We start from the raw sequence: 12453 nt of genomic DNA on the forward strand, positions 1-12453 counted from the left end.
ATACATGATAATGGTATGGTATGATAATACAGATCGGTGATTGCATTATATAGACAATTTAGTTACAATTCAGTTGGATTATTGACACGAGGCCAGTGAGGACCTGGAATGAGGAACTGTGTTTTGACCAGAGCTCAGTGTTGTGTTTCTGTGTAGTCATCAGGTGTTGTTCTGCCCTAAGGGTCCAGCTAGATACAGTACACTCTGTCTCAGTCGCTGGCCACATTGTTAAAAAATAACATTATGATATGCATAATTCCACATAGTAATGACTGTTAAGTAGCATACATAAGGGGCTCTGAGGAAGTTATGCAATGCCCCCCACTTCCAGCGGGTGTAATCCCTCTTATGCTGAATGAGCCCCCTATGTGATCGAGCAACAGGTCTGGGAGAGAGGCTGGCTCTTGGCATGTGGTGCTGAGGTGTTTAGAGGTTTGGCTGTTCTCCACACTCTGGTCCTGTGTGGCGGTCAGGTGCGTGCCCCCGCCCGCTGGCTCTGGACTGGGGTATATAAGAACTGAGCCTAGGGTTGGGGGGGCCTTCCTGGGTTCTGAGACGTGCAGGAAGACCACTGTTGGATGGAGTGGAGTTTATAATCTCCCTGAGAAAGGAGCTGTGGATCTGAGCGAACAACACCACTCCATACTGGGCGAATACCCCCGGAGACTCCACCTTTCCTGTCATCAATTTCTGTCTATCTGGGTGTGAGCCAGTTGAGAATGACATTTTATGTCCTTAGTTGTGAAAATAGAGGGATTTCACTGCCTAAAGCGAAGAACTGTTTTTGAATACAGGTATTTTTGGTTAGGATTTTGAACTTTTGTTCTTTGCAGCCGCACAGTTGTAGCCTTGAGGCATGTGGAATGGTTTTGTTATTTGTGGAATCATTCTGTGGAATCTGCTTTGAGAAAGTTCCTATTTTTCTTTGTGTTTTAAGAGGTCTGTTTTTCAAGACTCACTGCTGGCTAACTTTACCCACTCTATGACCAACTACCACCTAGAATCTGTTGATTTTACATTTGAGTAATGTAGCAGACACTCTTATCCAGGGCGACTGACAGTAGTGAGTGCATACATTTTCATACTTTTCCGTACTAGTCTCCCGTGGGAATTGAACCCACAACCCTGGTGTTGCAAGCGTCATGCTCTACCAACTGAGCCACACAGGACAAGATCATCAGTTGCTGTTAACTGTTCACCTATGTTACCATTATGTCTCTCCTTTCGTCCACAGGCACCACCGATGAGGACGCCAGCAGTGAATTGACGAGCCACACATAGAAGCCCCCCTCCCCTCCCTCTGTCCCTACCCCTCCTTCTGACCCCTCTCCCCCCACCCCAGACTCACCATGCTGATCAAGGAGTATCGGATCCCAATGCCAATGAGCGTGGACGAGTACCGCATCGCCCAGCTCTACATGATCCAGGTGTGTGGACTTGTACTAGACATGTTTTCATTGTACTTTATCAGAGGAAGGGCTTTGACACTAGCAGGAAGTCAGGCTGATCAGTCATTTCTAACAAATTAGGTTGAGCTCCAGAGCCATTGATTCTGGGCCAGTGCCGTAAGCACATTGTAAACCTCAGCAAAGTGAACAGAGAGGTAAGCCACATGGATGGGTTGTTAACAATCTGAGGCAGGCAGGAAAGGGATGGAGGAGGGATGGCGTTAAATTGTCTGGTTGGATCAGAGACCCATAGTTACGTGTCCCCCTGACCTCAGCCTTCTCTGTGCTGCCTCGCTCTCTCGCTGGTGTGAAGTTTCCGTGACCATGGTAACCATGACATCAGCAGCGTGCCGGCAGTCAGGTTTTGTTCGAGAGAGAGTACGGCGTGAGAGAGAAGAAACAGTGGGGAGAATGGGGGAAAACAGGGGATGAGGGGGAGGGAAGAAACAAAGGGGAGAATGGGGGAAAACAGGGGATGAGGGGGAGGGAAGAAACAGTGGGGAGAATGGGGGAAAACAGGGGATGAGGGGGAGGGAAGAAACAGTGGGGAGAATGGGGGAAAACAGGGGATGAGGGGGAGGGAAGAAACAGGGAGTAAAATATTTTGGGAAGAGTGTGGATACCCTGTCTTCATTAGTTTATGTTGCTAGGGCAACCTCAGGCAGCATGCTGGTCCCTGACTCATCCCCAGTGTAAGCATAGTGGCTCAAGCCTGCCTGGGCCTCTCAGTACAATTTAAACTCTTCTCTGTACTGTATGAGTATTGTCACTCCAGCCGGCCAGACTCCTCCTGACTCCATGTTCCACACTGCCGTCTCTCATTTATCTTCATACCTAATCACGCTGCCTCCTTAATTGATAGTTAATTGTGAATTCATTATCGCGACTTAAATTGACAAAGATATCACAAATGCAGGGTGTAAGTGAAATTAAGTCGGCACTCTCTCTCGCTCTCTTCCTCCCCCCTCCCGCGTTTAATCACAACCCATCATATTGCTCTTTCAGAAAAGTGAGAACCTTCTCAACAGGAAATATGTCTCCCTGATTTGATACCACATGGCATGTACCAGGATATAATGCTGTCCTGCAGTCAATACAGCCAGCCAGGTAGTTGTGAGGAAGCTGAACAGAAAGCAGAGCTGAGCGATTTAACCAACATTTCGGTTATTTTTCGTTTTTGAAACAACTAATTGACTGATGTCGGTTAAATATTTGAATTCCATTATTTAATTTTCTTCTGTGAGTTCAATGTGCACGCTGGGCTGCAGTTTCTGTAGAGATAAATCCGATCATGCCCGAACTGTGCGATGTAGTAGGGAGCTGTAGTTTCCAACAGGCCAATGTTCTACATAGTTTAGCACAGAAAACGTGATCATTACCTACTCTGACCATAATCCATAATCCGCGGCTACATGTCCGGCCTGTGTTTATTTTACGCCTGCTATATAAGAGGCAGAAGAATGCGTGATCAAGAGGGGATACGTAGAGAGCAGTTGCTTTGCAAGGTATTGGTACTCAGCAGTCAAAATAGTAGGCTTTATTTACTTTGAAGAACTACTAAAATAGTGATTTCTGTCAGACAGCATAGGCAGCAGCTCTATGGAGATGAGATGATGACTTGGAATGAAATAATAAAGTTATCAAATGCAACAAATACAATATTTTATCAAGGTAGGCCTTCAGTAACATGAATAACTGATGGTTAAGAAGTGATAACCAGTCACGGGCAGTCACTACCATCAGGGACTTTGATAACCAGTCACGGGCAGTCACTACCATCAGGGACTTTGATAACCAGTCACGGGCAGTCACTACCATCAGGGACTTTGATAACCAGTCACGGGCAGTCACTACCATCAGGGACTTTAATAACCAGTCACGGGCAGTCACTACCATCAGGGACTTTGATAACCAGTCACGGGCAGTCACTACCATCAGGGACTTTGATAACCAGTCACGGGCAGTCACTACCATCAGGGACTTTTTAAAATAGTTTTATCCTGTGTCGTTACAGCATTCAACCCACGTAATGCAAAGTGCATTTAATGTAAAAAAATATATATAAAAAATACCGAAACTTACCTCAAAAAGCACAAATCACTCCGCACCAACAGATAGTTTAATGACAGACTGTCCTCTATACTTAGTCCTTCCTGAATAGCTTCATATAATGTAGCTTCCTTCCTTCCTGAATGTAATTATTCGTTACTTACTCTTTCTGTTTGGGTTTAACTCCTGGAAGCCTGTCAAAACCATGAGGAAAGACATTGAAATAGCAATGAATTACCCCTGCCTGCATTCCCTTCCTCTTCCTTTTGCTTGGTTTCAGTTTTGTTCCAGACCCTTTATGGTTGACACACAGATCCAACCAGAACATTAGGCCTATTCCCACTGGGCACTGACGTCTGTTCAATGTCAAGTTTTTACATTTGGTTGAACTGTCAACTAATGTGAATTCTACATCAAATCAACTAAAAGATTCACCATGTCATTGGATTAAGGTAAAAGGTTGGGTGAAAAAAAAAGACAATTCCCTTACGTTGATGATGTTTTGCAGGTCCAATCAGTCTTCCATGTTGATTCAACGCCATCATATTGAACGTTTTAGTTGAAATGATGTAGAACCCATGTTGATTCAACCTGTTTCTGGTTAATGGGTTCCTTTTTATATTTAAATTTTAGTCATTTAGCAGACGCTCTTATCCAGAGCAACTTACAGGAGCAATTAGGGTTAGGTGCCTTACTCAAGGGCACAACGACAGATTTTTCACCTATTCGGCTTCGAACCAGAGACCTTTCGGTTACTGGCCCAGCGCTCTTAACCGTTAGGCTACCTGCCAGATTTTTTTATCTTCCTGATGGTTTCTTGTGAGATGCAGAGCACCAAGAGCCAACCTCTAGCAGGAGAGCAGGATTGATACTGGCCAGTGGCACACAGGCTCACAGGCCACAGGCACCTGTCAGCAGGCTAATGAAGTGCCTTTCATGTGTGTGTGGGTGTATACACACTACAGTATGTCCGTTTGTGTAAGCGTCTGGCTGTGGGCGTGTGTGTGTGCAGCTGTGCGTACATTGGCCTATACTGTATGCTTTGCGGAGTGTTTTTGAGCTTCTCGTGTGTGTGTGTGTGTGTGTGTGTGTGTGCACTGAGTGTACAAGACATTATGAACACCTTCCTAATATTGAGTTGAGGTCCACGGGGATGTTGGCTCCAATGCTTACCTCAGTTGGCTGGATGTCCTTTGGGTGGTGGGCCAGTCTTGATACCCATGGAAACCATGTTCAAAGGAACCTCAATCTTTTGTCTTGCCCAGTCAACCTCTGAATGGCACACATACTGTGGGGAGAACAAGTATTTGATACACTGCTGATTTTGCAGGTTTTCCTACTTACAAAGCATGTAGAGGTCTGTAATTTTTATCATAGGTACACTTCAACTGTGAGAGACGGAATCTAAAACAAAAATACAGAAAATCACATTATGATTTTTAAGTAATTAATTAGCATTTTATTGCATGACAAAAGTATTTGATCACCTACCAACCAGTAAGAATTCCATCTCTCACAGATCTGTTAGTTTTTCTTTAAGAAGTTCTCCTGTTCTCCACTCATTACCTGTATTAACTGCACCTGTTTGAACTCGTTACCTGTATAAAAGACACCTGTCCACACACTCACTCAAATAGACTCCAACCTCTCCACAATGTCCAAGACCAGAGAGCTGTGTAAGGACATCAGGGATAAAATTGTAGACCTGCACAAGGCTGGGAGGACAATAGGCAAGCAGCTTGGTGAGAAGGCAACAACTGTTGGCGCAATTATTAGAAAATGGAAGAAGTTCAAGATGACGGTCAATCACCCTCGGTTTGGGGCTCCATGCAAAATCTCACCTCGTGGGGCATCAATAATCATGAGGAAGGTGAGGGATCAGCCCAGAACTATACGGCAGGACCTGGTCAATGACCTGAAGAGAGCTGGGACCACAGTCTCAAAGAAAACCATTAGTAACACACTACGCCGTCATGGAATAAAATCCTGCAGTGCACGCAAGGTCCCCCTGCTCAAGCCAGCGCATGTCCAGGCCCGTCTGAAGTTTGCCAATGACCATCTGGATGATCCAGAGGAGGAATGAGAGAAGGTCAATGTGGTCTGATGAGACAAAAATAGAGCTTTTTGGTCTAAACTCCACTTGTCATGTTTGGAGGAAGAAGAAGGATGAGTACAACCCCAAGAACACCATCCCAACTGTGAAGCATGGAGGTGGAAACATCATTCTTTGGGGACAGGACGACTGCATTGTATTGAGGGAGGATGGATGGGGCCATGTATCGCGAGATCTTGGCCAACAACCTCCTTCCCTCAGTAAGAGCATTGAAGATGGGTCGTGGCTGGGTCTTCCAGCATGACAACGACCCGAAACACACAGCCAGGGTAACTAAGGAGTGGCTCCGTAAGAAGCATCTCAAGGTCCTGGAGTGACCTAGCCAGTCTCCAGAACTGAACCCAATAGAAAATCTTTGGAGGGAGCTGAACGTCCGTATTGCCCAGCGACAGCCCCGAAACCTGAAGGATCTGGAGAAGGTCTATATGCCAAAATCCCTGCTGCAGTATGTGCAAACCTGGTCAAGAACTACAGGAAACGTATGATCTCTGTAATTGCAAACAAAGGTTTCTGTACCAAATATTAAGTTCTGCTTTTCTGATGTATCAAATACTTATGTCATGCAATAAAATGCAAATTAATTACTTAAAAATCATACAATGTGATTTTCTGTATTTTTGTTTTAGATTCCGTCTCTCACAGTCGAAGTGTACCTATGATAAAAATTACAGACCTCTACATGCTTTGTAAGTAGGAAAACCTGCAAAATCGGCAGCGTATCAAATACTTGTTCTCCCCACTGTACATAATCCATGTCTAAATTGTCTCAAAGCTTAAAAATCCTTATTTAATCTGTCTCCTCCCCTTCATCTACACTGATTTGAAGTGGATTTAATAAGTGACATCAATAAAGGATCATAGCTTTCACCTGGATTCACCTGGTTAGTCTATGTCATGGAAAGAGCAGTTATTCAGTCTGTGTCTGTGGAGCTGTGTCTGTGGAGCTGTGTCTGTGGAGCTGTTGAGAGCAGGGTGGGTGGCTAATGAACGACCTGTCAGAGGTAATGAGGGCTTGAGGGCTGGACACCTCACTCACCATCTCATCTCCCCACCATACCACTGATTTACTGCCTGCGCTCCTTCACTATCCTGCGCTCCTTCACTATCCTGCGCTCCTTCACTATCCTGCGCTCCTTCTCCATGCCGGTAATGCTGTCTGTAATTAGTTTGATACATGTATCAGAGTTTCAAAGTGGAGAATAAAAGTGGCTCAGGCATTACATTTACATGTTGACTCTCTGGAAATGTTGTACTGTAGTCCTTGCCCTTTGCTCCTCAAGTTTTCAGCGTCCTCAGCACTTGGACTCTGTTACCTAGTGTACCTTTAGCACTCCTGTTTCCCTCATGTTTACATCATGAAGCCTCTCCCTGGTGGATCTCACTGCGTTATGTTTGAAAAGTAAAGTCATCCAACCATTTAGTCCCCTATGACGTCTCCTTTCAGCCCCCCACTCTCCCCCCTTTCTGTGGTGTACCTGGAATGTAAATATGGGAAAGGTGTTTTTCACTGAGCTGGCTGGCCAACTCTGCTGACTAAGCAGTGTAGGTCATACCTGGATGCAATGGTTATTGTCCACACATGAGTCATGTCATGGTGTGTTTACAACTGTCAGCTGTCTGGAACTTTACCAGCAGGGTAGAGTTTGTTCAAGCATTAGTTTTATGGCAGAAAACCTTTTGTGTGTCGCCTATGTAACAAGTGAATTAACAGACCTGGTGCTTTCTAGACCTACTAGAAACAGCCTTGAGTCTAATGAAATCCGGTACTCAAGCAACATCATGTCTTGGTGATTCACCGATTCTGTTTAAGCTAAATGACCACATCATCTGTGTTTTTTTAGATTCATAAAAACAACATTTGTAGCAGTTGAATTGTTTAGGGGGATGCCACACTTGACTCGTTGTCTTTCCAGCAGTGTGCTTCTCCTGACCTCCCTTGTTTAACCTGATTTCAGTCCTCATTTGACCTTTTGACCTATGCTTCCTCACCTAACCCCTCACTGAAAATCTATTGTGATCTGAACAGAAAAAGAGCCGGGATGAGACCTGTGGCGAGGGCAGCGGAGTAGAGATCCTGGAGAACAAGCCGTACGATGACGGCCCAGGGGGAATCGGCCAGTACACCCGCAAGGTTTACCACATCGGCATGCACATCCCCAGCTGGTTCCGCTCTATCCTGCCCAAGGCAGCGCTCCGGGTGGAGGAGGAGTCCTGGAACGCCTACCCCTACACCCGCACAAGGTGTGAGACTACTGCCACCTACAGGAGTACCACCCTTACACCCCCACGCACACAGGCATACCACCCTTACACCCCACACAGAGAAGTACTACCCTTATACCCCTATACAGTCAGGGAGCCTCCCCCACTTCCACAGGAAAAGCTTAACATGTTGAGACGGCAACCCCTTCAGTACAGTATGATGAGACTGTTTCCCTTAAGCGTATACTCAACGTCAAACCTTATCCATAATGGAGTGATCGTTTATCCAATCTGTCCCTTCAGGAAAAAACTATTACTAAGAGCCAAATAAAGAGCCAAGCAAATCTTCCAGAGCAGTTGTCAGAACACTGCTGAGCGTGCCAACCAAGACATGGACAGTCTTCAGGTCAGCAGCTCTGCTAGCCCCCCCCAGTCTTAGTGTCTGTCTGTCTGGGGCCTGGGCAGAGCCGCAGGCGTGAGGCTGCTGAAATGAGAAGCTCCTCTTGAAAACACTGTCAAGGTACTGATAGACTGGAGCCATCTGCTGACACATGTATCAAAGCAGTGACAGCTCTGCTGCAGACGACTGAGAGATGGGCAGGGCTAGCACCTCTACACCTCGCCTGGAGACAGAAACACAGAGAGAGAGTGCGGGTGAGAAAGATTGAGAGTGACAGACAGAGACAAAGACCAGCAGTAGCTAACTCTTGCCATGTAGGCATATTTTGGGCCTGCCCATCATTTAACAAAGAACCCACTCAATAACAGAGACATCAAGATGTTTCCAACAGTCATTTCTCTGTGAGTATATGGTGTGTCCAGGTCAACATATTGTGGTTATTTATTACTGTAACCTCTAAGCTTGCTGTCCTTTCTCCTCCAGGTACACATGTCCCTTTGTTGAGAAGTTCTCCATTGACATTGAGACGTACTACAAGCCAGACACAGGGAACCAGCCAGACGTCTTCAACATGTCCCCAGTCGAGAAGAGGCTAAGGACTCTGGGTAAGAACCTGTGGTGCCAGTCTGGGACAAATAGTGGGAGATGAGAAGGACACTATAGCCTCAGACCATAGTGTCCAAATTGACAGCAATGTTAGATGGTGAAGATTTTTCCTCACAATGGGCAGCTTGCAAAATGACAGACTTATGTAATTGGTCTTGTTTTAAATAGTCATGATTAGTATTGAGGGCTTCCTGACACATGACCCCCACAAGGGTTAGAGGGAAGCTCCTGGGCTCACACAGCAGCCAGTAGACTAGAGGCCCACTGGTGGCCGTTTGCTACCACTGCAGCTGTTTTCCTGTTGTTGTTGGCGGCAACAGAGAGGCTGTCACGCTGCTCAGATGCTCATGGTTTGAGGGCATGCAGTGACCCAATTTACACAATTCATTGCCAGTGTTCCTGAGATGTCATGAATTACATTTTTTTACCCTGGTTCATCGTCAGTTGTGGACTGAAAAGAGAAAACGTTTGTCCTAGAAATACCAAATCCAGTGTGTACTATTAAGTGTCCTAGATTTAATTAACGTGTCAAAATAACTTGGTTGTCAAACAATTTTGTTTCGACCAACAGCCATAAACGACTGGCTATGTTATGTAGGAAAATGTGGACACCCCAACAACCCACCTGCTCATATGTACATGTTATTTTTAGCACTTGTTCACATCAGACTCTCTTGCAGACCCCATCGACATTGTCAAAGATCCCATCCCCCCACATGAGTACATGCAAGAGGAGGACCCTCGGATCTACAGGTCAGACAAGACCAAGAGAGGCCCTCTGCAGGAGGACTGGATCGAGGAGTACAACAACAACCCGGGGAAGACGCCCATCATGTGTGCTTACAAACTGTGCAAGGTGGAGTTCCGCTACTGGGGCATGCAGTCCAAGATAGAGCGCTTCATCCATGATGTAGGTGCGTATGAGATGCGATTAGGCGTTGAAAGAGTACTATGAACAATACCTTAATATATCCCTTCCCCGGTGCTGGCTATATGACTGTTGGTCCAAGAGAAGTAGTGTTTTCATACTACAGGCATGCTGCTGCTGACTAGTTTAGCTAGCAAACCTCCGCTGAAATAGTGTCAATATGTTGGAGGGGGTTGCCAGGTGGGATGCACTAATGTTTTCCAGTGCTGTCTGTCTAAAACAATCTCCCCTCCCCTTCCTCAGGGCTGAGGAAGGTGATGGTGCGGGCCCACCGGCAGGCCTGGTGCTGGCAGGATGAGTGGTACGGCCTGACCATTGAGGACATCAGACAGCTGGAGCTTGAGACCCAGCTGGCCCTGGCCCAGAAGATGGCCCAGTTCAGCCAGGCAGAGGAGGCCACCGAAGCCAATGGTGCTGCTTCATCCCCAGACAAGAACCAGGAGGCCAAAGATACCATTAGCTCCTTAGAAACTGAGGTGGTCAGTGCAGGGGGCGGGGGAGACACTCTCCAAACAAAACGAGCAGGGCTCACCAAGCAGTGGTCCACCTCCTCCAGATCCTCCCGCTCATCCAAGAGAGGAGGTGAGATGTTTGAGCCCAATCATCTGTATCCGTATGGAGATATTGGACTGTTTAACAAGCAGGTGGTGTACAGACATCATGTGGTGTACAGACATCATGTGTTATTGAGTATGTATCTAGGTGCTGTATCTACACAACTACTGTCCCTGCTTTATCCAGATTTTGCGGACAAAAGGACAAACCCCTGTCCTACAGACAGTACAACCCCCATCCCCACCTTTAAGCACCAGTCAGAATCCTGCCTGCCACCTGGAACCCCTCTCTCTGCAAGTCAGCCTCATTTCACCCCTTATTACCTAGGGCCGGGAATTGCCAGGGACCTCACGATGCGATATTATCATGATACTTCGGTGCCGGCACGATATGTATTGCTATTTGGTACTGTGATTTTATTGCGACTCAATGTTCCAAACACATTGTTCACTATGTGTCTGCTGCAGAAGTACAAGAGAGAGCCATGAGAAAACAAGTTTTGGTGCAGGTACAGCCAGCTAGCGCAAAAAATAATATTGCGTTTTTTCAATAAGTTACGATATATCGTCAAAGATAATTTCCCGATATGTAACTGTATAGACATTTTTCCCCCATTACTACTATTATCCCCCTCTACTGCACTCTCCTGGGCTATTTATAGCAGCAGTATTGACATCACAGGCTAGAGGAGGCTCTCTCTCTTCACACTGACCCTCCGCTCCACCTCTGCTGCTCCCCTCTCTGGGCTGACAGGCACAGCTGCGCTCCCTAGCCCATGAGCATCCAGCATGGGCCAGCCAGGCTTTCAAAGAGATATTTCTGTGTGCTAATTGACTGTCAGTGTGTCTGTGTTATGTTGGACTCCACTCTTCACGCCCCCTCCTGACCACTGAGCAATTGATCTGTGATTAAGTCAAGTATAACAGTGTGTGTGTGTGTGTGTGTGTGTGTGTGTGTGTGTGTGTGTGTGTGTGTGTCAGTGGGAATATGATGCAGTTGGGTCTTAAAATAACAACGGTAGGCCTCCCGGGTGGCGCAGCGGTCTAGGGCACTGCATCGCAGCGCTAGCTGTGCCACCAGAGACTCTGGGATTGCGCACAGGCTCTGTCGCAGCCGGCTGCGACCGGGAGGTCCATGGAGCGACACACAATTGGCCTAGCGTCGTCTGGGTTAGGGAGGGTTTGGCCGGTAGGGATATCCTTGTCTCATCGCGCACAAGCGACTCCTGTGGCGGGCCGGGCGCAGTGCGCGCTAACCAAGGTTGCCAGGTGCACGGTGTTTCCTCCAACACATTGGTGCGGCTGGCTTCCGGGTTGGATGCACGTTGTGTTAAGAAGCAGTGCGGCTTGGTTGGGTTGTGTTTCGGAGGATGCGTGGCTTTCGACCTTCGTCTCTCCCGAGCCCGTACGGGAGTTGTAGCGATGAGACAAGATAGTAACTACTAACAACTGGATACCACGAAAAGGGGGTAAAATTGAAAGAAAATAAAAAATAACAGCGGTACGGTTTGTTCCCCTCTGTTTTCAGCGAGCCCATCACGCCACAGCCTCTCTGAATGGAGGATGCAGAGCATAGCACGAGACTCCGAGGACAGCTCAGAAGAGGAGTTCTTTGATGCTCACGGTAAAACCACCATTTTGATATAGACCTTTTAGAGTCCTAGAGTAGGTTACAGTAGACAACACTAGTAGTGTGTTCCATTCCCGTAACCCTACTGTTGCTTCCTCCTTTGACTCTGCATGCGTCTCTTCAACACAGATCAGTTCTTAAGCTACCCAGATACCCAGCATGCTTTTGGCCTGCGGTTGAAATAGGTGGGTGCAGCTTGACACTTCACGGTTCATCTGCTGGGTGAGCCCAGGAGAGGAGTAACCCCGGGTTTTGGCTTGTCCTGAAGAAGTGCTGAAATCATCACCCTCTATCTTCACCTGTTTCCCATTGACAAAACTATCTCACCCTGCCGTCCTAGACACACAACACACACCTTTACGCCCTACCTATTGCATTTATCAGACCGTTCGTAAAGACTAAGTCTGTACTTCGTAAAGCTCATCACATCCACCACACATTGCCTGTTGAGAGTCAATCATCCCATCATGTCAATCCACAAAATGATGTTCTATTACCTGTAGGTGTATGGGTGGAAACATGA

General features: G+C 46.8%; 1 protein-coding gene across 6 annotated transcripts in view; it reads left to right on the forward strand.

Annotated features, from left to right (window-relative positions):
* LOC112245941 (membrane-associated phosphatidylinositol transfer protein 2) overlaps window positions 1–12453 on the forward strand; it is a 76235-nt gene that overhangs the window by 45384 nt on the left and 18398 nt on the right. For 5 of the 6 annotated variants that reach the window (XM_024414158.2, XM_024414160.2, XM_024414159.2 and 2 more), the window contains exons 2-7: window positions 1235–1427; window positions 7637–7851; window positions 8696–8817; window positions 9499–9732; window positions 9990–10328; window positions 11829–11924. In XM_024414158.2, coding sequence (XP_024269926.1) covers window positions 1350–1427; window positions 7637–7851; window positions 8696–8817; window positions 9499–9732; window positions 9990–10328; window positions 11829–11924 — 1084 coding nt within the window. In that variant the 5' untranslated portion in view covers window positions 1235–1349. Of the gene's footprint in view, window positions 1–507; window positions 795–1234; window positions 1428–7636; window positions 7852–8695; window positions 8818–9498; window positions 9733–9989; window positions 10329–11828; window positions 11925–12453 lie in introns of those variants that run through there. The other variant, XM_042320601.1, reaches the window with a different exon arrangement.

The sequence above is a fragment of the Oncorhynchus tshawytscha genome, linkage group LG04 (assembly GCF_018296145.1).
Source record: "Oncorhynchus tshawytscha isolate Ot180627B linkage group LG04, Otsh_v2.0, whole genome shotgun sequence".
Taxonomy (NCBI): Eukaryota; Metazoa; Chordata; class Actinopteri; order Salmoniformes; family Salmonidae; genus Oncorhynchus; species Oncorhynchus tshawytscha.